At 41.8% G+C, this 25,840-nt stretch overlaps 1 protein-coding gene across 1 annotated transcript in view; it reads right to left on the reverse strand.

The window, feature by feature from the left end:
- The window catches only part of DNAH7 (dynein axonemal heavy chain 7), a 308,475-nt gene that overhangs the window by 111,858 nt on the left and 170,777 nt on the right, over positions 1-25,840 (reverse strand). The window contains exons 36-40 of the mRNA XM_038420958.2: positions 15,547-15,702; positions 14,712-14,880; positions 11,486-11,612; positions 2,061-2,280; positions 229-1,101 (exon numbers count right to left, since the gene is read on the reverse strand). Coding sequence (XP_038276886.1) covers positions 229-1,101; positions 2,061-2,280; positions 11,486-11,612; positions 14,712-14,880; positions 15,547-15,702 — 1,545 coding nt within the window. The remainder of the gene's footprint in view (positions 1-228; positions 1,102-2,060; positions 2,281-11,485; positions 11,613-14,711; positions 14,881-15,546; positions 15,703-25,840) is intronic.

Consider the following 25,840-nt stretch of genomic DNA (forward strand, 5'->3'; position numbering starts at 1 on the left):
ATTGTGATATTCTGGGCAGAATCTTGACCTTATTTACACTCTGTGCAATCCCTCTGAAGTCAGTAGGGCAGAGTATCACCATCTAATTCTAGAAAAATCCAGAAAATGTTTTAACTGTTAACAGAATTAAAGAGCAAACTACTTGACATGAAAAGAACTGAGTCCATATTTCGAATAATGCATTTGTGGTGTCCCATCAGAAAATGTGTAAATAGTAAATAACTCTACCTGAAACCAGTCAAGTGTGCAGCAGTTAACAAGAGCTGGAAATTTTCGAAGGCGATTACGAAAAGCATCTCCAATGGGACTCATTGCCAATACCACATGGAGCTGGTCTCGGCAGCGATCAATGAACATGTTAAAAAGGGCTATGGGGCTACCATCAGTTTGCTTTGTTTTATCTCGCTGGCGGTCTATCTGACGCATTCGTTCACAAATTTCTTGTTTCTCATCTAGTGCAAAGAGGTTTGGTACCTCCCCCGCATTTAGTAAATTGTTAATGTCTTCTAAAAATGACTCCTTCTTTATCTGAGAATCAGTGAACAAGAAAACTCCTTGCATCTCACCCTCAGTAGATTTCCTTAGGATGACTTTTAAATCTTCATGCCACTCATTGTTACCATAGCTCTTAGATATTACAACCTGGAAAAGTGTATAATCAGCCATATGTGCTGCTAATCGAGTGAGGGACTGCCTGCCACTGCCTCCAACACCAACCAGAAGGGCATGGCTGCGAGGTTGTTTCAGAATCCGTGAAATTCTACAGACATGTTCAATAGCAAATCGGAACAAGACAAGTTGCATAGGTTTTTTGCTCATGTTATTAAATTCTTCCAAGTGGCTCTCTACAACTAATCTCAATGTGTCCACATCCTTGATCTCCCTATAGTTGGTGTCCTCTCGTTTGGGGTCATGAAAGTCACAAAACATCAGGCTACGTAAGTCATCCTCTTCCACCTTGCCATCAAAATTGAAGTCCAGGCTCTGGAAAAGTTCATGAAAGTCTTCATTTAAATGACTTTTCACTACTTCTTGGATATAACCAACAAGCCAGGCTCGATCTGCATTATCCACTAAGCGATCATAGTACACTCTAAGAACCTGCATAATAAATAATAATGTAATAGTTTTAGTAGTTGATGCTAGCATTCTGTTCATTTTATACTGGCATTAATCAAAGTGAAACACACACACACACACACACACACACACACACGTATGAAAAAATGGTTTCAAAGTGCAAAGTCTCTTAAATTTCAGCACAATGAAAATTAAAATAAATGTTCAGAAGCAACTGGAACAGTTGATCCTTTTATTTTCTAAATGAAAGCTAGGCTCCATGTGGGAAAATAAAATATTTTCCACATACTATATGCACACTTTAAATATATTAATTGTATTCTGAAGACACTTTGTAAAGAGTGGCAGGTGTCACAATCCTTACTTTTATGTAAAGTCAGAAAGACCAGACTTGGTATATTTTTGCTTTTTCTTCCTGTTTCTAAATAGACAAGTTAATACCACTCCCCTAATTAGTTAGCTTGTGATATTATCATTAGGGGAGAGGTAGTTACACTTGCTGAAGATTCAGGAGTTCCTACTGAAGAAGATCCACAGGGAGAGAGGAACAAAAACATGTTCTTTCCCCACCCAACCTTCCAATGACCCTGGCCCACTGCTGGCTCTCTTTCCATTGACTCTTTGTTCTGCCATTGGGAGGGAGAGGAGAGGAAATGGAGGTAGGTGCACTGTGTAATAACTTATGGCAGGAGATGTAGTCTGGATAATTGTGAATGGAAGGAAAGGAGCCCACAATACATTAAGATGTGGTTCATACTTCAAACAAGTATGCATAAAATCCCATTTCTAGCTAGCAAAAAAAACTTATGACTATGGCATCATTACATAGCTATTAGTCATAGCTCTTACATCATAGATGTGATATAAGATAATTCAACTAAATTTTATTACTAAAGAAAAATAAATGTCTAAAACCAACTTTGACTGTTCAATTATTTATCATAAATATCATATACAATTTATTACTAATACAGATTTACCTCGTGAACCCAAAGACGTTTTATCATTCCTACAGATTCTGTTGTTTCAGGTCTTGACAGACATATACCTTGAATAACGCGGGAGAAATCACGGAGGTTGAACAAGTAGTGAGATTTGGCTGGAGTAGGCAGCAGATTCTTCATAGCTTCTTTATACACTGCCATGGTACCACTAATAATTTGTGGAGTCAAGTCTAAATATTCGGATGTGAAGTTATAACTGACAAATTAAAGAAAGTGCTAAGAATAAAATGATTTTCACAGTTCCATCATACTAAGAATATATACTTAAATACTGATTCACTTCTCAATGCCAATTTTAAGTCTCAAGATAATACCTTCTTGTAGACAATCTTATAAATTCCACTGCTCTTGCTGGATTAATGGAGTTTCCAGTCAAGTCGGATTGTGAATCAAAACTAATAATCGTAGAAAATATTGAGGATTCAACCACTTTCTTTTTCTTATTATTATTGTGGTACTGAATGCACCATTATAATCAGCGCTTTCCCAATATTACAGTACATCTTGCTGTTTCAAATAGCACCTAGCTGAAACTTCCATAAATTGCCCTGTAGTTTGAGACTTCAACCTGGTTTGGATATGTGAAAATCCTTTGCAATAAGTTAAACTTATCAGATTCAAGGATGGTAACAATCCAAAGAGCTTCTCCTCCCAGGACCAAAGTGCTCAAGGTAACAGGACAGCTTCTGTGCTGCTACTTTTAGGGGACACAACACAGAAAGTACAGTCCTGAAGAAGCAGGCACAAAGTGTCTTTAAGTTAATTGACTGTTTGCCATTGTGGCCCCTGCACACTGCTAGAGTTGCATGCACAGGCTTCAAAGCACGCTATAATCAGGCCTCACATCTAGATATGCCACTGACCTTAAGGCAAATGACACCCACTATGATTATCTGACATCTCTCTGTTAGAACTAAGGTGTGGGAAATGCTGAGTATCAGATGTTTTAGAAATGTGTGCCAAGTAATGGAAAATAACAGTACAAGAGATAAAGGACAAGGCCAGAAGATTTTGGCTGGACTGAGGACTAAACTTTGGCTGAACTAAGGACTAATGATATAAGCAGCACCTGAGAGTCTTTACTACCACAAGATAATGGAACCCAAAGATAAGAATGATGAGAACATTGGGTGATAAACAACAGAAAAGGAATAAACAAGTGCTGTATATATATTGCTGTGGGAAGGGAAATAAAGTGCTTTTTACCAGCAACTGTGTCAGTTGTCCTGTAAGCCAGCCTGCTAGCAGCAACAAATGGTGACCCCGACGTGATAGAATTCTGTGAATTTGGTACCACGGACAGAGGAAGAAATAGCAGGGACCGCCGCTGCTGGTGTCCTCCGTTCGGGTGAGGAACCGGGACGCCCAAGAGGCGGGGGAGCTCCCACTGAAAGGTGAGCGGCGGGGAATCTCTCTCATAATGGGAGCGGCAGCATCAGCAGATGAGCAGGCCGTGTTTAAGGTCTTAAGCAATCTGCTTAATAACCAGGGAGAAAAATTTTCCCCAGAAGCTCTTCAAAAATTGCTTCGGTGGGGAAAGCGACGGGGTGTCCTGGTTAATGCAAAGAATGTGTTTGACTCCTCGGTGTGGAAAACAGTGGGGGAAGACCTGTGGGACTTCGTGGGGGTCGGAAATAAAGAAGCTGCTGCCTTGAGCCCTATCTGGCGGACTGTTCATCGAGCCGTTACCACCGCAGCAGCTCAGGCAGGGGTGCGTATTGCCTTACGCGAGGCATTAGAATCATCAGCGAAAGGGGCCTTCAAGGTAGGAGCGAAAGACTTTTTTGGTAAAACAACGCCTATGATTCCTTTGGCGCCGTTGGACCCCAGTGAGGTACCGTTACCCTTGAAGGATGACGACTCAGATCGGGGCGAACCGATGGCCGTGGATCAGCCTGTGTCGGGGGAATCGTCATCGGGCAATCCAGAGAACCCGTTACAAGGGGGGGGATCAGGATTGCCGCCCGCGGTTGTGCCATCAGCCCCTCCCCGACACGTTCGGATTATTGACTTGCCTAAAACTGGAGAGTTTGATAACTTGACACAGGACCAGATAATTTGGTGGTTATATAAGGAAGGTATTGCAGCTCAACAGATGATGGATGAGCTGGATAGAAAGGAAAACAGACCGCAAGGATCGTCACGATCGCATTTGCTGCAACAGCTTCAAGAGCACGCCATACCTGACCCCTCACGTTTGCCCCATATTTGTAGGTTGTGTGGGTATTATGGTTGTATGGAGCACCTCACTCCCGAGGGAGAGTTGTGACCGACAGCAGAGGAAGAATATCGCAAAATTTATGCCCCCGCTACGCAACCGGTTCAACCAAAAGTGAAACCTCCGCCACCTACGTGTTCTTCAATTGGACGAGGGCAAGAAGAACGGGGGACAGGGGTGATTTGGAGGGATGGGGGGGGAGGAGTGGGATCTCCTGACCCAATTAAGCGCTGGCATGGATTGATAAAGGATGCTATAATTGAAGGGGAATTTTTGGATGCCATGCCGGCTACTTTCCCGGTATCGGTATCAAGGGAGGGGGTTAAATCTTGGGTGCCGTTAGACTGGAAATTGATGAGGGAGGCTCAGAAAGCTATTGTGGCGTATGGCTTGAAAAATCCGTATGTACAAGCGTTATTAGAACAAATATTCTCGGGTCAAGCGATGTGTCCCTTTGACGCCCAGAAATTTGCAGACATGTTGTTAACACCCACACGGAGATTATTATGGAAGGATTCATGGAGAAAAAAGGCTGAGCACACGGTAGTGCTTAATTTAGATAGACCCCGGGACGACCCTCTCCAGGTAGCATCAATAGACATGTTGTTGGGACAGGGGCGATTTGAAGAGCCTCAGCTACAGGCACAATTGGTACCCCAAATATTACAACAGTCTCAGCTTCTAGCATTGGAGGCATTCAAAGAGCTCCCTGATTTGGGCACCCCTTCACCTCCCTATTTAAAAGTCACGCAGGGAGTGGGCGAATCTTTTGCCCTCTTTTTGGACCGCCTAAGGACGGCATTGGATAGGGCCCCTAGTTTAACACCAGACGCCAGATCGGCATTGGGGGTAGATTTAGCCCTTCAAAATGCTAACCCCACGTGAAAGAAGATTTTGGTGACCTTACCAAAATCGGCCTCCCTAGTTGACATGATTGAAGCCTGCACTCGTGCCCCCTTGGTGGAGGAGGAGGATAAGGCAAAGATTCATGCACGCGCCTTGGCGGTAGCCTTAAATACCTCCAAGTCAAATTGGCATAGAGAAAGGGAGGGGGCGTGTTATTAGTGTGGAAAGATGGGTCATTTAAAACGGAATTGCCCCAAGAAAAGAGGTCAGACTAAAGCCCCTTTTTGTATTTGGAACTTCGGATCACTGACTGCACCGTACGCCCCCAGCAGTTAAAAATCTCTCCTCATGTTCGCACACTGTATGATGCACAGAAACTGCTAGGTAAACTGCAATGGCTTCGCCCCCTTTGTGGCATCACAAATCAGGATATAACTCCTCTTCTTCTTTTATTAGAAGGGGGGAGGGCGCCTGGAGAACAAGATCCCGTGCTTGGAGGGGAAGCATCAGAGGAGGTTGTGCTTGTGGCCATATCCTGTTTATTTCCAGAATGAGGATGTGAGTTATCGATATTGTTATAGTGGTATTGCTTGGGTTACAGGGGGGACTCCTTGTACCCCTACGCGTGAAAATGACGTATAACCTATGGGAACGTCTAGCATTGATAGCCAATGTCACACACTTTTGTTTGTCTGATTCTGTGGCAGCCGGGGAACTACTGGGCACTTGTCTTGTGCCCATATGTCATCATCCCGAAGAAATTGGCAGTCACACCATGCTTGCAGCTTATGCCAATTTGTCTTCACAGTATTCGAATAAGGCAAATTGGGGCCCCGCCAATTACTCCTTGCCCCCGGGGCCCTATCTTTACATACCCCGTACCCAGCCGGGGCAGATAATGTAACGTGTGCGCAAGTGGTTAATTGCACATGCTCAAAGGTACCCATGGGCTGCCAAACCGTAAGTGCCCCCCTTTTGAATTGTACTAATGCGGTTAATGTTTCTTTTAATTATGGACATATTATTTTGCCGTCTGGTTGGTTTTTTACCTGCGGCGAACGAACCTTTAGTTATATTCCTGCCAATCTAAGTCATAATACCTTGTGCTGTCTTAGCCGAATGACCCTTTTGTTGCCCGGAAAGAATCAGCAGCGAAATCGGCGAAGCACGGCCCTGCAAAATACGTGTTCCGCCGATGTTACCTTATATAGTCACTCAGAATATTTGGCTTTGCTGAATGCTGTTGCAGGCATTCCTGGCTTTGCAACTTATTACACGGTGCAAACTTTGAATGCATTAGCTTGTTTTGCTGTTAAAGCGCTTAATGCTATATTACAGGCAATTGCTCTTTTAAGTATGGAACAACAGGAATTAAGAGATGCCATTTTAGATAATCGAGCTGCGATTGATTTTCTATTGCTTAAGCATCCCTGGTGTTGCTATTATGAAAAATGCTTTTAATTTAGAGAAATTAGTGTGTTGGAGTATTAAACAGTTTAATCTAATTTTTGAAATATTAACTGAGTTATTAATCGATGTAGATAGCATTTGCCATGCAGTTTTATATAATAGTGCTGCGAGTGAATTTTTGTTATTAGCACATGGACACGGATGTGAAGATTTTGAGGGTACGTGTTGTGTTAATTTGTCAGATCATTCTCACTCTGTTCATGAGTTACTTGCAAAATTAGAACAAAATATGAATAACATCATTATAGCACACTCTTTTATTAATTGCTATCTGTATTGGTATAATTTGTTTGTGTGGTCCATATATAGTTCAATGTATGCGTTGGGGAATGTCATGGATGATTCAAGCTGCTTTTTAACAAAAAGGGGGAGATGTGGGAAATGCTGAGTATCAGATGTTTTAGAAATGTGTGCCAAGTAATGGAAAATAACAGTACAAGAGATAAAGGACAAGGCCAGAAGATTTTGGCTGGACTGAGGACTAAACTTTGGCTGAACTAAGGACTAATGATATAAGCAGCACCTGAGAGTCTTTACTACCACAAGATAATGGAACCCAAAGATAAGAATGATGAGAACATTGGGTGATAAACAACAGAAAAGGAATAAACAAGTGCTGTATATATATTGCTGTGGGAAGGGAAATAAAGTGCTTTTTACCAGCAACTGTGTCAGTTGTCCTGTAAGCCAGCCTGCTAGCAGCAACACTAAGGCACCATTTGAAGTTACTAGGCCATTTACATGAAGAAAAGTAAATCTCACCTCCAAAGAAAAAAACATATTTGCTTACTTATAAGGCAAAGACAATTAGAGAGAGCTTTAAGAGGTAGAAAACTATTTTATTTTTTGAAAAATTTAAGATTTTCCCCAGAAAAGGAAGTTTTCCATTTTAGCCCAAGAGGGTTATTTTTGTTTGTGAATATTATATATTTTCATTTTGTATAACATCTGCAAGACTCTGCAGCACCAAAAAAAATAAGTTATATACTTGTATGGATGCATTGTCCATTTACATTCTTCATATCTAGTTGTACACAGATGCCTATGTGCTCAAGATCAGAGTCTTTTGGTCAGCCGTGTTCATTGCTGCCACACATGCCATGAATGTCCTTCTTGTGCTCTGCTGAGGGAATATAGAGTGGAAGGCCAACTGTCTCTCAGTACCTTCTCCAACACAGAATCTGAAGGCTATAGGACTCAGAAGCAGGTGGCAAGGAGGGAACATTGTGAAATATGTTTATGGAAATGGGAAACATCTCAAAGAACTTCAGCTACTGTACAAATAAGTAACTTTTCTTTCTCCTTTCTTTCTCCTGTCCATATACACATTCCACTTCTGATGATTCACGAACACTAGTCAAGGGATGGGAGCTTGGAGTCTAAGTGAATAAAGAATGAAGCACAGTTTTGCTGAATGTATCATCTAATCTAGAAGTTTCAGTAATGGAACAGTGTTTCATGAATGTGTGCACAGACTCCCAGGTGGCTACTTTGCAAATATTTATGATAGAAATATGATAGATGCTGTAAGAGCTCTAGTGGAATGAAGGATCCAATTTTGCCATTTCGTAATAGGTTCTCACACAGTTTGACATCCATCTAGGTAGTTTTTGAGTAGAAACAGGTTTCTGTTTCATAGACTCACAGACTTTAAGGCCAGAAGGGATCACTTCGAGCATCTAGTCTGACCTCCTGCGTATTACAGGCCAGAACCTCGCCCACCCACTCCTGTAATAGACCCATAACCTCTGTATGAGTTACTGAAGTCCTCAAATCATGATTTAAAAACTTCAAGTTACAGAGAACCCACCATTTACACTAATTTAAACTTCTCTGCTACTGCCATGGATAATCTCAATGTAGCCCTAAATGGCTTTGTTCTTTGTAAATAAAATGCCAGAGCACTTCTGGTCTCGAAGTATTTAGCCTCTCCCTTGAAAAAGTGAAGCTTGGGAAAAAATATAGAGAAAAGGACCTGTTGGTTGAGATGAAAATTAGTGATGACTTTAGGAAGGCACTTTGGATGTGTTCTCAGAGATACCATGTCTGCATAAAAAACAGTATATGTTGGCTCTGCCATAAAGACTTGAATTTCATCAACTCTCCTTCCTTATTTGATTGAAATTAAAATTCCAGTTTCATAGACATGTATAACAAGGAACATGTTGCCATGGGTCCAAATGGTGGGCCCATCCGGGCAGATAAAAGCAAAGTTAACATCTCATGGAAAGAGTGGTTCTCTGATTGTCGGAAAAGCCTTGACAAGACCCAAGTCCTCAAAAACTTGTACACAGGCAAGTGAACAGTCAGAGTTTTTTCTCCCCATTAATGCATTCTAACTCTACCTTTTCCCCCAGGAGCTTCACTAAATCCCACTGGATCAACAAACATTGTAAGGCAGCATCCACGATTCCCCTTTGGCACCTCCTTCTCAACTTTATAGGGATGGTAGTTGTTTTCTTTTTTATCCTTCCTTGAGAGTCCCAATCCATTTGCATAATTCTGCGCACCCACATTCCACCTTGGGGAAGTCTTGTTTTATATACGTCCAGGCCTTCTACGTTGATAACACACTTTCCCCCAATTCTCTAAAAGTGTTCCTTTTGCCTCCTTCCTCTTATTCTCCAGGATTTTCAATTCACCATTTCTCCTCCTCAGTTCTGGACCCAAAAGTGACCAGACCTCTCTGCTGCACATTTACTGGGGATGTGCAACTCCCCCAAGCAAAAAAAAAAAATCAAGTATGTCCATTGTTAATTGCACCCTTGCGTGATGGGTAGTACTTATATCTGGTGGATTTAGGATTGGCCATCTCTAACCCCTCGTACCAGGAGAGGATTTTTTAAAATTCCTGATTGAAAGTAAACCTATAAAATAAATTGCAAATGAATAAGGTAGGCAATCTTACTATGAACTGACTATGGGGATAAGAGTATTTACAAGTGTGACACTCTATACCTGGGAGGGGGTAGTCTGTAATCCCCATATTCATCATTTATATATAATTGTGATATTTCATATAAAGCATGCCATAAGGTATCATGGAAAAGGTTATGATCCACTGAAAGCTATTGTTCTGTCTAAACATGTATATTTCTGAAATTATGAGACTGTGTTGTATGGTTGTTACTAAAATATGCTGTGAGTTGGGGAATCACCCAGATATTAGATCCCCAGAGATAACAACAAGGGAGGTAACCAATGCCTGGTGGGGTGTTGAACAACCATTAACAGCCATTGTCCAGCAAGGGAGTTACAATTCAATGACTCACTTGCACAAGGACACACCAGGGGAATTGCTCAGCCTCACCCACAAGACTCAGCAATGCTGACAAGACATGCCAGAACTTGTGTTCTCCAAGTACATGGACTGAGGATATAAAATAGAGGACAGAAGCCACATGTTTGGTCTTGTCTCTTCCCCCACGTACGCTGAAGGCAAAGAGAATGCTGGAGCTGAGGAGACTGGTCCCCAGGCTAACAGGAAAAGCCTCTGTATGAAAGATTGTACCCAACTTGCAGTATCTAGAGGGCAAGAAAAACTGCTTAGTCCAGATATTGCCTAGTCTCTTAAGGTTGAGAATTTAGACTGCGTGCTTATCTTTTATTTTCCTTTGGTAACTACTCTGACTTTTGCCTATCACTTATAATCACTTAAAATCCATCTTTTGTAATCAATAAACTTATTCTAATGTTTATCTTTACCAGTAAGTTTGACTGAAGTGCTTGGTAAATCTGTTCAGGTTACAAAGGCAGGTGTATATCCACTTTCCATTGATGAAGTGGTGAACCAATTAAGAAAGAGTCTTGAGCAGTGCAAGATGGTATATTCCTGAGGTACAAGGCTGGGAGCTGAGGGAATCTGACTGGTGCCTTGCTCTGCATGAATTTTGAGTGGCTTTGGGAGCATTCATGCAATCTAGCTTGGTGTGGGGCTCCACATATGGTTATACTGAGTGGTAACAACAACTGGAGGGGTTTGCTACTTGTCACCAGTAAGTCATTGTGAGAGACAACCCAGATTAGTGAGTTAAGGGGGCACAGTGGTCCCACAGTCCCAGGTTGCACCCCAGAGATCTCATCAAAACAAAGTTAAGGTAAGTAAGCGAGTAATTTGTAGGAAATGGTCAGCAAGCAGCTCTGTCTCATAGCCTGAAGCAATGAGAAGGAAATGAACGGCAGTTTGCCCACTCGAACTACATGCCCTTGGCACAAGACACAAAGAGATTTGGGGGCACATACGCAGCCACCACAGACATTACTGGCCAATAGACTCTGATCTGGAGCACATGGGGTGCATGCACACCACCAGAAGTGGAATATGTACATAGACAACATATCTCAAAGGAGAACCCTCAATTCCCACAGAAGTGGGTGCTCAGTATTTCACAGGATCAGACCATAGTGAAAATTGGTATTTAAAACACAGGTCTAGTGTTAAGAGACCTGAATTAAATAAAAGAAGAAAAATACTTTCACAAAAAAGCCCCCCAAAAATCCATTTTTTTAGACAGTGTGTAAATGAGACACTAGTAGATGAAATTCAGATTCAATAATTTAACAATAATTTATGTTACCGTTATTTTAATTAATCAAAAAGTATACTGTAATGACAATTAACAGATGAATTTTTCATTAGAATTCTATTTTCACCAATTGACTAACTTTCTATTTTTATTGACTTCTGACAGATACTAAAATGTTGAAGAAGAAGCTAAAAGTTATAATTTGCTAAGAGTGGTAAGCATAGGTGAGGACGAGTATAATATATTACAGAAAATCTTACAGAAAAGTATTTTGGTAGACTTTCCAAAGACACAGTTTAAATATTTACTTTAGCCTTTTGCAATATACAAAAGTTACTTACCAAGTAGAGAGATGCCAGTCTAAAATTCTAGAGAAAATCGTATACATGGAATCATCATCAAACTCATTAATAGTAATTGTATTGAAATGTCGCAAGTATCGAGGAGTTATTGGGTTTCGGCCACCACCTAAAATGAGAAAGCACAAATACTGAAAATAAAATAATGAAACTAGCATTAAGCTATAAATATTTAACACTTTTCTACTAATCATCCTGGGTCAGATTCTACCACCCTGATTCACATTAAAAAATATCTTAACTCCAAGAATAGTCCCAGCGACTGCAATGGGACTACTGGTAGAATAAGGTACTATCCAACCTGAATGAGGGCATCAGAATCTTGCTTTCTGAAAGTGAGAATAGTCTATAAAATGCATATTGTCCTGTTCTAAGTAAATTTTAAACTACTTTAAAAGGTGTCTCTTACAGAATCATAGAAGTGTAGGACTGGAAGGGACTCAAGGCAGGACTAAGTATCATCTAGACCAGAGGTGGGGAACCTTCAGCTCACAGGCTGGATCCATCCCACTGCTTAATTTAATCCGGCCTGCAGCAAGTCTCCGCACAGTGGGCCGGAAGCACCGAGCCTTGGCACCTCCCATAGCTCCCAGGAGGAGGGACGATCAGGGGAATTCCACGTGCTGCCAATGGACATGCTGGCCGCTTTCAGGAGCAGGGAGCTTGCCTTAGCCCCGCAGTGCCACCGACCAGGAGCCACGTCAGGTAAGCACCACCTGGCCAGAGCCCATGTCTCGAACCCCCTGCTGCACCCTAACTTCCTCCCAGACCCTGCACCCCTAACTGCACCCTAAACTACAGCCCTGAGCCCCCTCCCATACCCAAACTCCCTCCCAGACCCTGCACCCCATCCGTACCTCAACACCCAGCTGAGCCCCCTCCTGTACCCAAACTCCCTCTCAGAGCCCACACCCCTACCGGCACCCCAGCCCCCTGCTCCAGTTCGAACCGCCCCCACATTCTGCACCTTAACTCCCTCCCAGAGCCCACACTCCTGCCCCAAGTCAGAACTCTCTCCTGCACCATGACTCCCTCACAGACCCTGCATCCCCACCTGCACCCAATCCACTGCCCCATCCGTGAGCACCCTCCCGCACACCAAACTGCTTGGCCTAAGTCTGGAGCCGCCTCCTGCACCCCAAACTCCTCATCCCCAGCCCCACCACAGAGCCTGCACCTCCAGCCAGAACCCTCACCGCTTCCTGCACCCCAACCCCCTGCTCTAGCCCAAAGCCTGCTCCCGCACCCTGAAACCCTCATTTCTGGCCCCACCCCAGAGCCTAAGGGAAGCCCCAAACATTCACAACCCTCACGTGGCTGTGTGTGGCCCACAACTGATTTTTTCTGTGGGTTAATGGCCCCTGATAGAAAAAAGGCTCCTCACCCCTGATCTAGACCATCTCTGACAGGTGTTTGTCTAACCTGCTCTTAAAAATCTCCAAAGATGGAGATTCTACCACCTCCCTAATTTATTATACCCTGACGGTTAAGTATTTCCTAATGTCCAACCTAAATCTCCCTGGCTTCAATTTAAGCCCATTGCTTCTTATTCTATATTCAGAGGTTAAAGAGAACAATTTTTCTCCCTCCTCCTTGTAACAATCTTTTATGCACTTGAAAACTGTTATCATATCCCCCCCTCGGTCTTCTCCAGACCGAACAAACCCAATTTTTTCAATCTTCCCTCATAAGTCATGTTTTCTAGATCTTTAATCATTTTTGTTGCTCTTCTCTGGATTTTCTCTGATTTGTCCATATCTTTCCTGAAATGTGGCACCCAGAATTGGTCACAATACTCGAGGTGAGGCCTAATCAGCGCAGAGTAGAGCAGAAGAATTACTTCTCATGTCTTGCTTACAACACTCCTGCCAGTGCATCCCGGAATGATGTTTTATTTTTTTGCAGCAGTGTTCACCATTGACTCATATTTAAGTTTGTGATCCACTATGACCCCTAGATCCCTTTTCACAGTACTCCTTCCTAGGGATTGGTACCGTATCAGGGTCACTATCTAGCCCCAAAACCTGGCAATACTCTGACTGGGATAGAATTTCAGTAGAATAATGTAAAATCTACTACATAAATTATAGAGCATGGTGTACTTGAAATTATTAAGACACCTTTAGAATCTATAATATGAACTTTCTAGTATACACCCATTTATTTTTGCATGTGCTAATTTCAATTACTAATTTCCAGTATACACCTGCTAATCTCTGCATGCCAGAACACAATGGCATCCTCCACCCAACATGACCTTGCATGAAGCAGGAAATTAGCCCTGTCTTCATGAGGCAGTGTGTCCTTAAAGTAGTCCAGAAAATTATGTTTGGAGAGAAGGGCCTGATAATTTGAGATCCCTTTTGGCTATGCCTATGAGTCTTAGGAGAACATAAATCCTTAAGGCTTGAATATGAAGGCTCACCAGACAAATGGGATCGGGATGGGGTCTCTCAGAGATTCTAAAAGCAGATTTGCTTGTGTGTTTGTGAGTGCAGCCTCTGCTCCTCTTCTCTCTGGATTCAGATATGGAATTGGGGGGGATGCACACTTTTGATGATGTATGGGGGAAGCAGGTGACCTGGATCCCTGATCTGGATCTGACAGAGGTCTCATTGAAGGTGTTTTTGAAGCTGGAGGTCTCTCATTTGCCATGTTCAGTTGGGGAAGGAGCAACAGATACTGCATTTGGCAGGGATATGCACTGCCCAGGACAGTAAATGCAGTCACTGACTGAAAAGAAGCAGGGCCAAGAAATACATTTTTGAAGCATAGAATCTTGGACATTATCCAAGCCCCACAGTGACCTGGAGTGTTCCGCAGCGTGGGGATTCTAACACAGCCAAGTATAACTATCTAGTAGAACACTAACAACAAACTAGGAATAAAATAACTTTGAATATATTTATAGGATAAAGAGAAAGGAGAAGTTCTGGACAGTGGAGGATTCTGACTCAGATCATGTGGCAGTAAGAAAGAACTAGAGAGGGGGTCAGTCCGCCCCACCTCTTATACTCTTGGTGCAGAGCAAGAGGACAGCTGGGGTGCAGGCATGGACCAACGAACACTACTTGCTAGAATTCTCCAGTCTCAGGCATATGCACAGTGGAATGCACCTATGGACCAGCACTTGAAAAGTAACACATTTTCTTACAGGTACTTAGAATTTTATTCATGTATAAAAGAACATATGATGCACATATCTTACCTGCTGGTCCCATTGCACACATAATTTGAACATCCACAAGTTTAATCATGGAGCAGTCTTTAAGGTCATACCAATTCCAGTGATCTAACCATTGGCGAAGTAACTCAACTGGAGGCTGAGCACCATAGACTTCCCGTGCTGGCATATTTACATCATCTACAAATACAACCTGAAAATGAAAATATGAAGGAAATTTGCTTTTCTAAATTTCTTTTTAATATGCTTTCTGAACCTGTGGATACTCTTAGATCCACATGGATCTTGAAGGATCCATCAAAAGCAAGGGGCATCAGGAAAGAAGATTCTGGACTGGATCTTGCTGCCAGCTCCTTACATCAGAGCTCCTGCAGGAGTTATGCTGGCAGCAACTCACCTGAACATAGATGACTCTAGAATATGACTTTGAGGGTGAAGTTACATAGTGTGGAGGGAGAAATAATTCTGGGTACCGTGGATTCAGTTTGCAATTATTTGCACTGGTTACTCCCGGGGATATAAGACAGGGAAAACAGCCAAGATATATATCACTCACCTGCTGCCTTTATCCACCCCTCTCCCCCGCCATCCCTTCAAGAAGCTGGAACATTGTGAGAAAGTCTCCAGATAGGTGGAAGAAAAAGTATCCCTCTCCCTCAATTCAGTTCTGAGGATATCAACCCCCTTACATTTACATAAATAGAACAGGGAGCAAGAAAGTCTAAATTAGGAGAATTAGAACTTTGTCACTCTAGAATTATACTATGTTAATTATTCCTGCTTAATTTTACTTCTGGTTACAGTTGAGAAATAATGTATTTAAATATTTATTTTGGTTAAAAAAATAGATTTCAGTTACCATTCGCTTCCCAAGAGGAGGACCATAAACTCCCTTCCTCCTTTTATCCAGCTTCGACATGATAATATTCTGAGTTTGAGCGGCTGTAGTTTGTGCCGAGAAATTAATGAGGAGCGGTTTGTAGACTTCTTTATTCAAGTTATTTAAAAGAAAATGCTGAAAGGATGGTGAAGAGAAAAACATTAAACCACATATGTACATAAATCTGACAATTTTTCCAGTATTTCAGCAAAAGGCACAAGACTAACATTTATTGTCAAACATCCAGATGGGACAATTTTCACATCAACTTTGCAAGTCACGGCTTAAAAATGATGGAATGATAAATGATCCCTGATCATTAACATTCAGATCTCTAATTTTTTATTCCAGAGATAAAGCAACATTCTCAGGATAATTCAAAGTGTTAGGACCCAATTTGTTAAGGGGAAAAAACCAACACCTAGAACTCATCATATATATTTCACATTTTCTCAGACTGTCTATATACTTACAGTATATCATACAAATTCAGTATATGAATCTCTCTTTCCAAACACAAAAAGAAAAGGAGTACTTGTGGCACCTTAGAGACTAACAAATTTATTAGAGCATAAGCTTTCGTGAGCTACAGCTCACTTCATCGGATGCATTTGGTGGAAAAAACAGAGGAGAGATTTATATACACACACACAGAGAACATGAAACAATGGGTTTATCATACACACTGTAAGGAGAGTGATCACTTAAGATAAGCCATCACCAACAGCAGGGGGGAGAAGGAGGAAAACCTTTCATGGTGACAAGCAGGTAGGCTAATTCCAGCAGTTAACAAGAATATCAGAGGAACAGTGGGGGGTGGGGTGGGAGGGAGAAATACCATGGGGAAATAGTTTTACTTTGTGTAATGACTCATCCATTCCCAGTCTCTATTCAAGCCTAAGTTAATTGTATCCAGTTTGCAAATTAATTCCAATTCAGCAGTCTCTCGTTGGAGTCTGTTTTTGAAGCTTTTTGTTGAAGTATAGCCACTCTTAGGTCTGTGATCGAGTGACCAGAGAGATTGAAGTGTTCTCCAACTGGTTTTTGAATGTTATAATTCTTGACGTCTGATTTGTGTCCATTCATTCTTTTACGTAGAGACTGTCCAGTTTGGCCAATGTACATGGCAGAGGGGCATTGCTGGCACATGATGGCATATATCACATTGGTAGATGCGCAGGTGAATGAGCCTCTGATAGTGTGGCTGATGTGATTAGGCCCTATGATGGTATCCCCTGAATAGATATGTGGACAGAGTTGGCAACGGGCTTTGTTGCAAGGATAGGTTCCTGGGTTAGTGGTTCTGTTGTGTGGTGTGTGGTTGCTGGTGAGTATTTGCTTCAGATTGGGGGGCTGTCTGTAAGCAAGGACTGGTCTGTCTCCCAAGATCTGAGAGAGCGATGGGTCGTCCTTCAGGATAGGTTGTAGATCCTTGATGATGCGTTGGAGAGGTTTTAGTTGGGGGCTGAAGGTGATGGCTAGTGGCATTCTGTTGTTTTCTTTGTTGGGCCTGTCCTGTAGTAGGTGACTTCTGGGTACTCTTCAAACACAAACATCTCATAATTCTCAAAACAATTACAGCTCCTCTCACAAAACTTTGTATCACTGTCACCATCCCTTCAAGGAAAACTGACAAAGTTTCTTCTCAAGAACCAGTGTGAATTAGTCTTTAAAAGTCTGAACCTACTCCTATTTAAGTCAATGAGAGTTTTGACATTGACTTTAGCTGGAGCAGGATTTAATAGATTACTATTGCGCAGTAAAAGACATTCCCTCTACTTAAGGGTGGAACTGACCTGGGTGCAAGAGACCAAGAAAGAGAATGAATGGATTTCAATTACAACAGAGAATACAAAGTGTACAGTGCACACTTTATATTATTTTTATTACAAATATTTGCACTGTAAAAATGATAAACAAAAAAATACTATTTTTCAACTGCAAATTTGACAAAATGCAAAGAAGGTACCAATGTGAAATTTCTAAAGATAGCTACAGCACTTGCCCCAAGCTTTAAGAATCTGAAGTGCCTTCCAAAATCTGAGAGGGATGATGTGTAGAGCCTGCTTTAGAAGTCTGAAAAGAGCAACACTCTGATGCGGAAACTACAGGACCCAAACCACCTTCTGCTGGTGGTATCTGACTCAGATGATGAAAATGAACATGCGTCGGTTCGTACTGCTTTGGATCTTTATTGAGCAGAACCCATCATCAGCATGGATGCCTGTCCTCTGGAATGGTGATTGAAGCATGAAGGGACACATAAATCTTTAGTGCATCTGAGACATAAATATCTTGTGACACTGGCTACAACAGTGTCATGCAAACATCTGTTCTCACTTTCAGGTGACATTATAAAGAAGAAGCGAGCAGCATTATCTGCTGCAAATGTGAACAAACTTGTTTGTCTGCGTGATTGGCTGAACAAGAAGTAGGACTGATTGGAATTGTAGGCTCTGAAGTTTTACATTGCTTTATTTTTGAATGCAGCTTTTTTGTACATAATTGTAAATTTGTAAGTTCAACTTTCATGATAAAGAGATTACACTACAGTACAGAACTGAAAAATACTATTTCTTGTTTTTTACAGTGAAAATATTTGTAATAAAAAATATAAAATGAGCACTGTCCACTTTGTATTCTGTGTTGCAATTTAAATCAATATATTTGAAAATGTAGAAAACATCCAAAATATTTAAATAAATTATATTCTATTATCATTTAACAGTGCAATTAATTGAGTGATTAATTTTTTTCTATATTTCTTTCTATATTGAATAAGAATTTTGAGGGTTGCATAAATCAAACATATTCCTTCAGTTACAGACAAGCCAAATTTACTTACAGAATAACCTACTTTGTTTTGGGCCAAATCATGCTTTGTCAAAGAAAAAGGCTGGGAAGCTTCATGAGTTTTCACTTTCATAGTTTCCTCCAAATTATGCTGCAAAGGAGATGCTCCTATATGAAACAGGCAGGTAGTGGGTGGTTTCCACAGAAAGCCATAATTCTAATGAGATAGTACTACTTCCATGCCTTCCCTGGTGGAATGGCTCCTTCATTAGTCATGTTTACATTTATTCTTCACCTTCTTCTGCCTCACAAACCCATTCTAACATGGTCTGAGAATGCATCAGAGTATGTATCAAATAATAAGAGAACCTAGATTCCCTAACACCCAGTACTGTTCTTTAACAAGAATATTATCCTTTTGACAGGGCAAGCCTCATTTTATCCAGGGAAATCCCTGGAGAGGGGCTGTGTGAAACCATGGTGCAAAGTTATCCTTGGGTTCCACCCTCCCAAGCAGCCATGCTTCTGTCAAAGCTGCAAAGCCACATGAACAAAGATTGTGCATGGGGGCCTTTTACAGAGTCAAAAGAAGGAAAGGATAATGTTTGCACAATCTCTTTCCTTTGACAAATGTGGTTCAAAGGAGCGGATTTTTTTCCTCCTTTCATCACCTCTATGGGAATATAAAAGGATATAATCTGGCCCTTTGTAGTCAAATAATACAAAAAACTATATCGCACATGTTTGCAATGAGAAATATAATTTTTTTTTAAAGAGCCCAACCATTTTTTTCAAATGTCTGTTTTAATCTCTGCCAACGGCTATTAGATTTGTCAGATTACACCTTTTAGATCTAAGTCATAATAAACGCAACAAAAAGAATATTTAATCTCTACCCTGGATAGAAAAATCTGAACTTTTATAAAGGCAAAGATAAAAGATAACAGAAAAAATAATGATCACAACTCAAGGAAACTACAGAGTATTGTGACTGAGCAGGTGATAATCTTCATGCAGGGTAACAGCCATATTTACTTTTCTCTTTTGATCATTTCAAAATTCCCAAAGAAGGAGTGCATACCTATCAGTCTGTGGATACAGAACTAAACACTATCTTTATCAGATAGAAGCTTATCATATACTGCGTTAGAGAGAGAGAGAGATTTTATGATTTAACTTTTGTATTTATGCAGTAGGTAGTAGCAGCATTACCTGCTCTACTTTAAAGTGTAATCATCCCTGCCCACACAAGCCTCAGCTTCAGTTGGTAGCACACACAAAGACCTCAGGGTAATGAGTGAAGGCCAATGACAGACCCAGACGATAAGGGCTAAATTTCCCAATGATGGTGAAGGTGGATGGGATATGACTGTTAGTGCATGGATTGTACAAGGCAGAAAAGGAACTAGATCTTCCAAATGGTCATTCACACCTTCAGGAACCAGTGGCATTTGGCAGAAGAATTCCTGAGAAGGGGGATGATTACCCCTCTGAAAAAACCTTCTAGTTTCCCAATACTCAAGTAAATAAATGGGCAGCCAGTCATGGCAGCACCAGGGTTAAAGCCCCTGTTATTGCCAGATCCAGAAGAAGGGGCGTGTTTCACATGCATATATAGTGAGCAAGACCCAAATCCCACTTGGCTTATTGCGTGTCTCTACATGGAACATGTTAAAACTGATTGGTACCGAGTACAAGACAGCACTAGTCAAAGAACTCACTTGCTACAAGATCATAATCACTGGCATCATAGCTCACTTGCCATAAAGTGATCAAGTTACTGTGGAAGCAGCAACCTTTCTCCACTCCAATAGTCCAGATATAGTCAAGGTGTGGCAGTTATCAGTCGACCTCTAGCACAGATCTTAACCACATAGAACCACATCTTCTCATGGTTACTTTATGCTCAGCTTTAACACTGCTGTCTGTTGCTGTGGCCAACAGAAGATACATCACCTGTGGAAAAGGATGCATTCTACCACCAGCTGGCAGTAAAAATCCAGTCAAATTCCACCACATGACATAATGTTAGTGCTCAGAGATTTCAATGGTGTAACTGATTGTGGTTGAAAGGGGTATGAAATCGTGATAGGTCATTTGGCTTGGATCCTCCAAGTGACCACACCATTCAGTTTCTGACATCGTGTGCTGTCGAGAGTTTCTCTGTCATAGGTTCCTGGTTTAGGCACCTCAATAACCATTGCTGAACCTGAATTTCAATCAATGGACATGCCATGAAAGAAACTGACCACATAGTGAAATCTCACCAGCAAACTCAGACCATTGACTAATTGCTGCTGAGCTCTTGTTGCGTTATCCAACCCCTCGCAAACCAGATGTCCACAAAGTAATCTCTACCATCTTTCCAAGCATCCTGTTGAAGCCATAAAATATACACAGGCCGTCAAAGATCACATAAGTAATCTCAATGCCCTCTTGGATGACATGGAGATTGCCTGGAGCTGATATGTAATGCTATATCATATGCCACCACTGAAACAATCAGCTTCAGAGGGTTGTGAAGAAACCTTGGCTTTCTGAAGAGCCCTTTGATATATTAGGGGAAAAAAATCAGAACACCCAAGCAGGGAGATGTCCAAGAATGTAAGTGATTGAAAGGCATTTTTCAGGCCATATCAAAATGTGACTGAAGTCTACATTAAATTCCTTGACCAATAAAGCAGAGGACATCCCAAAGCACAATATTCTGCATCCTGTCTACCGGGCTCTCTCATGTGTGGTTGATAGCCACAAACAGCCTTCTAATATTCTCAAGATGAAACCAAATGGCTCTTCCTGCTCATCAATGGACAAGATGGAAAACACATTATGAAAGTGTGTAGAACCATGTACCTGCTGATGACTGCCCAGAGCAATGTGATCTGGCAAACTGTATGGATGAAGACCTAGGGACCAAAACAGAGCCTCCATCACTCAAGGCAATATGAAAGGCCTTCCAAAAGTTATGGAATGGATGTGCTGCTGGAACTGATGGTATTCCACATGAGCTGTTCAAAGGTTCCTTGGAATCTGTGAGCACTGGCCTGAATCAAATGTTTTTAAAAGTATGGGCACCAGACATTGTACCAGCAAAATGGAAACAGGGTAACATAATTCAAGGGTTAGAGATCTGACATCAAGTTTGGCAACTACAGGCCAATCTCATTGCTACTGGTTCCCAGAAAGCTTTTTATTACTGTTCTGCTTGGCAGGACATCACTTACCAGACACTACTATCCACAGCAATCAGGTTTCATTCCTGGGTGGTCGACAGTGGATATTGTCCTTACCCTCCAGTTTCTGGTTGAGCTGCATTGAGAATTTAATTGCCTGCTTCACATACCATATATAGACACTGAAGCAACTTTTTATTCTGCTGATAGGTAAACACTTTCGCTGTTACTGAAAGGATTTGGTGTCCCAAATGTTCTGCTAAAACTGGTGCACTATCTTCACACTGGTTTCAGAGTAGCAGCCGTGTTAGTCTGTATCCGCAAAAAGAAAAGGAGGACTTCTGGCACCTTAAAGACTAACAAATTTATTAGAGCATAAGCTTTCATGAGCTACAGCTCACTTCATCAGATCCATTCAGTGGAAAATACAGTGGGGAGATTTATATATACAGAGAACATGAAACAATGGGTGTTACCATACACACTGTAATGAGAGTGATCGGGTAAAGTGAGCTATTACCAGCAGGAAAGTGGGGGGAAAAAAACTTTTGTAGTGATAATCAAGGTGTGCCATTTCCAGCAATTGACAAGAACGTCTGAGGAACAGTGTGTGTGTGTGTGGGGGGGGGGGGGGAATAAACATGGGAAATAGTTTTACTTTGTGTAATGACCCATCCACTCCAGTCTTTATTCAAGCCTAAGTTAATTGTATCCAGTTTACAAATTAATTCCAATTCAGCAGTCTCTCCTTGGAATCTGTTTTTGAAGTTTTTTTGTTGAAGAATTGCCACTTTTAGGTCTGTAATCGAGTGACCAAAGAGATTGAAGTGTTTTCTCCAACTGTTTTTTGAATGTTATAATTCTTAACATCTGATTTGTGTCCATTTATTCTTTTACATAAAGACTGTCCAGTTTGACCAATATACATGGCAGAGGGGTATTGCTGGCACATGATTGCATATATCACATTGGTAGATGTACAGGTGAATGAGCCTCTGATAGTGTGGCTGATGTGATTAGGCCTTATGATGGTGTCCCCTGAATAGATATGTGGACACAGTTGGCAACGGGCTTTGTTGCAAGGATAGGTTCCTGGGTTAGTGGTTCTGTTGTGTGGTGTGTGGTTGCTGGTGAGTATTTGCTTCAGGTTGGGGGGCTGTCTGTAAGCAAGGACTGGCCTGTCTCCCAAGATCTGTGAGAGTGATGGGTCGTCCTTCAGGATAGGTTGTAGATCCTTGATGATGCGTTGGAGAGGTTTTAGTTGGGGGCTGAAGGTGATGGCTAGTGGCGTTCGGTTATTTTCTTTGTTGGGCCTGTCCTGTAGTAGGTAACTTCTGGGTACTCTTCTGGCTCTGTCAATCTGTTTCTTCACTTCAGCAGGTGGGTACTGTAGTTGTAAGAATGCTTGATAGAGATCTTGTAGGTGTTTGTCTCCGTCTGAGGGGTTGGAGCAAATGCGGTTATACCATAGAGCTTGGCTATAGACAATGGATCATGTGGTGTGGTCTGGATGAAAGCTGGAGGAATGTAGGTAGGCATAGTGGTCAGTAGGTTTCTGGTATAGGGTGGTGTTTATGTGACCATCGCTTATTAGCACTGTAGTGTCCAGGAAGTGGATCTCTTGTGTGGACTGGTCCAGGCTGAGGTTGATGGTGGGATGGAAATTGTTGAAATCATGGTGGAATTCCTCAAGGGCTTCTTTTCCAGATGATGAAGATGTCATCAATGTATCGCAAGTAGAGAAGGGGGCATTAGGGGTCGAGAGCTGAGGAAGCATTGTTCTAAGTCAGCCATAAAAATGTTGGCATACTGTGGGGCCATGCGGGTACCCATCGCAGTGCCGCTGATTTGAAAGTATACATTGTCCCCAAATATTAAATAGTTATGGATAAGGACAAAGTGACAAAGTTCAGCCACTCAGAAACAACTCCTGCTGGTAACAGCTCACCTTACCTGATCACTCTCGTAACAGTGTGTATGGTAATACCCATTGTTTCATGTTCTCTGTGTATATAAATCTCCCCACTGTATTTTCCACTGAATGCATCCGATGAAGTGAGCTGTAGCTCACGAAAGCTTATGCTCAAATAAATTTGTTAGTCTCTAAGGTGCCACAAAGTACTCCTTATCTTCACACTGGTACCAGTGCAAGTATGTGCACTGGTTCATGGCTTTTGCCGCATTTCTACACAAACTCAGGTGTGTGGCAGGAATGTATTCTCACCCTGGCACTAACTTGTTGAGCTATTGACTGGATATTAGGGCTTGACACTCCACATATCGGAATCAAGCTTCTTCAAAAAGTGTTCACTGACCAAGACTATGCCAACAACATTGCCTTGACTATGAGATAATGAAGAGCTAGAGAATTTCAGCACTGCCCTTCAAGGTTTCCAAAACACTGCCCATACTTCAGGGTTGAAGATCAAGGTCCAGAACCGTGGATCTGGGCCACCAGAAACCTTGGTGCAGAAGGGATTAAGCACCATGGAGAGTGTTGAGGCATCTGTCTACCTCAGCTGCAAGCATTGTTCAAATGACTGCAGCAAATCAGATGTCCTATGACAATTAAATATCACCACCTCCTCCATGAAGTCCATGTCTCTCCTCTGGATGCAAAAATGCACTGAGACAAAGTTCAGTATCTATCACACCTGAGTACTGCCTTGTATTTCCATTTGGGGTCAGAAACCTGGACCCTCTTAGACGCAGATTTGGAGAGGCTAGAAGCATTTCATATGCACTGTCAGCACTAAATCCTGAGCATAAAGTGGTTCAACTTTGTCTGAAATGCCATAATCTCGCAGAGACATGGCCTTCCTCCAATAGCCAAATACATTCAAAAGTGGTGTTGCATGCTCTTTGGCCATGTTGCCAGGATAGACAAAAACACCCCAGCACAATTTGCTCTCAAACTCTCATTGACAAGTGAAGGGGCTTTACCTTCACATCTTTACCCTACCTACTATCACCCTGGGGCTGCCCCAGAGATTTGCAGGACCAAGCCAGATCTCGGAACTTCACGGCACCATACCAGGCATTGTGGAATCAACTGTGATCACTCTGACTGGCACAATAGTCCTCAGTAGACTATGCACATTTGATGATGATGAATTTCTGTAGAAAATTTTGCTATGTACATTTGAAGAACACAGTGGTGTATCCAGAGTTTTTTCCACTCTTAGCCTATGTCTACACTACCACGATAAGTCAACCTATGCTACGCAACCCCAGCTACGAGAATAATGTAGCTGGAGTTGACGTACCTTATGTCGAATTACTGCAGGGTCTACACCCTGGTGGGGGGGGGGGTCGATTCAAGAAACTCTCCCGTCAACTTACCTTACTCTTCGCATCAGAAATAGAGTACAGGGATCAACTGGAGAGCGATCTGCTGTCGATTTAGCGGGTCTTCACTAGACCTGCTAAATCGATCGCCAGTGGATCGATCTCAGAGCGTCAATCTCGGTTGTAGTGTAGATGTAGTCACAGTCTTCCTTCCTTTTCACAAAAGTTCTTCAGTAAAGTTATTACAGAACAAAACTAGGCCATTAATGTTGAGGCAGGATCTTTTATCATTTAGTGAATTTTATCATGCTGAGGGGGGAGGAAAGGAGGAGGAGGAAAGATATAAAATTTAAAGACCATAAAACGAAGACTTCCTAAACACTGTTTCATTCCATCATAAAACTAATAACCCGTGAATATTTTTTAATCACAGACTAAATACCACTGTAATTAATACCACAAGTATTCATTTTGTTCTTAAATATCAAAACAGATACTCACATTACAAGTAGAGGTTGTCAGCCTGGAAGGACATAAAGGACTTTGAGGATATCTCAAAGAAACTGGTAAGGGGAATGGGCACTGGAGCTTATTGACTCTTCCAAATACAAGTATTACGCTCACACCTCTGGCATATTATGTCAACACCAGTATACAGAGGGGCCAGATTGTGCCCCCAAGCCTTCAGGATATAACTTTAGGGGCCATGTTAGGCTAAGATGCATATTAGCTTCAATGTAATGCTCTCCCAAGTGTAAGTTTGCAGTTCTGTGCAGAATTAAGAAAAAACTTTCCTTCTCCCTCTTCTCCCATGTAAGACATCCACATAGCACAAGGAAGGAGTTTATCCAGATCTACAATAGGTTAATTCCTGAACAACAAACCTGCCATAGAAAATTAATAGACCATTGCCACCTGGTCTATTGGTCTACACACCATCTCCCCCTCTCAAATCTCAAATTTAAAAGCTGTGAGTAGGGGGTTCTGCTGTGATCAGGAGGCACCAAGTCTCCCACTCC

Source organism: Dermochelys coriacea, chromosome 11, assembly GCF_009764565.3.
Source record: "Dermochelys coriacea isolate rDerCor1 chromosome 11, rDerCor1.pri.v4, whole genome shotgun sequence".
In the NCBI taxonomy this organism is placed as follows: domain Eukaryota; kingdom Metazoa; phylum Chordata; order Testudines; family Dermochelyidae; genus Dermochelys; species Dermochelys coriacea.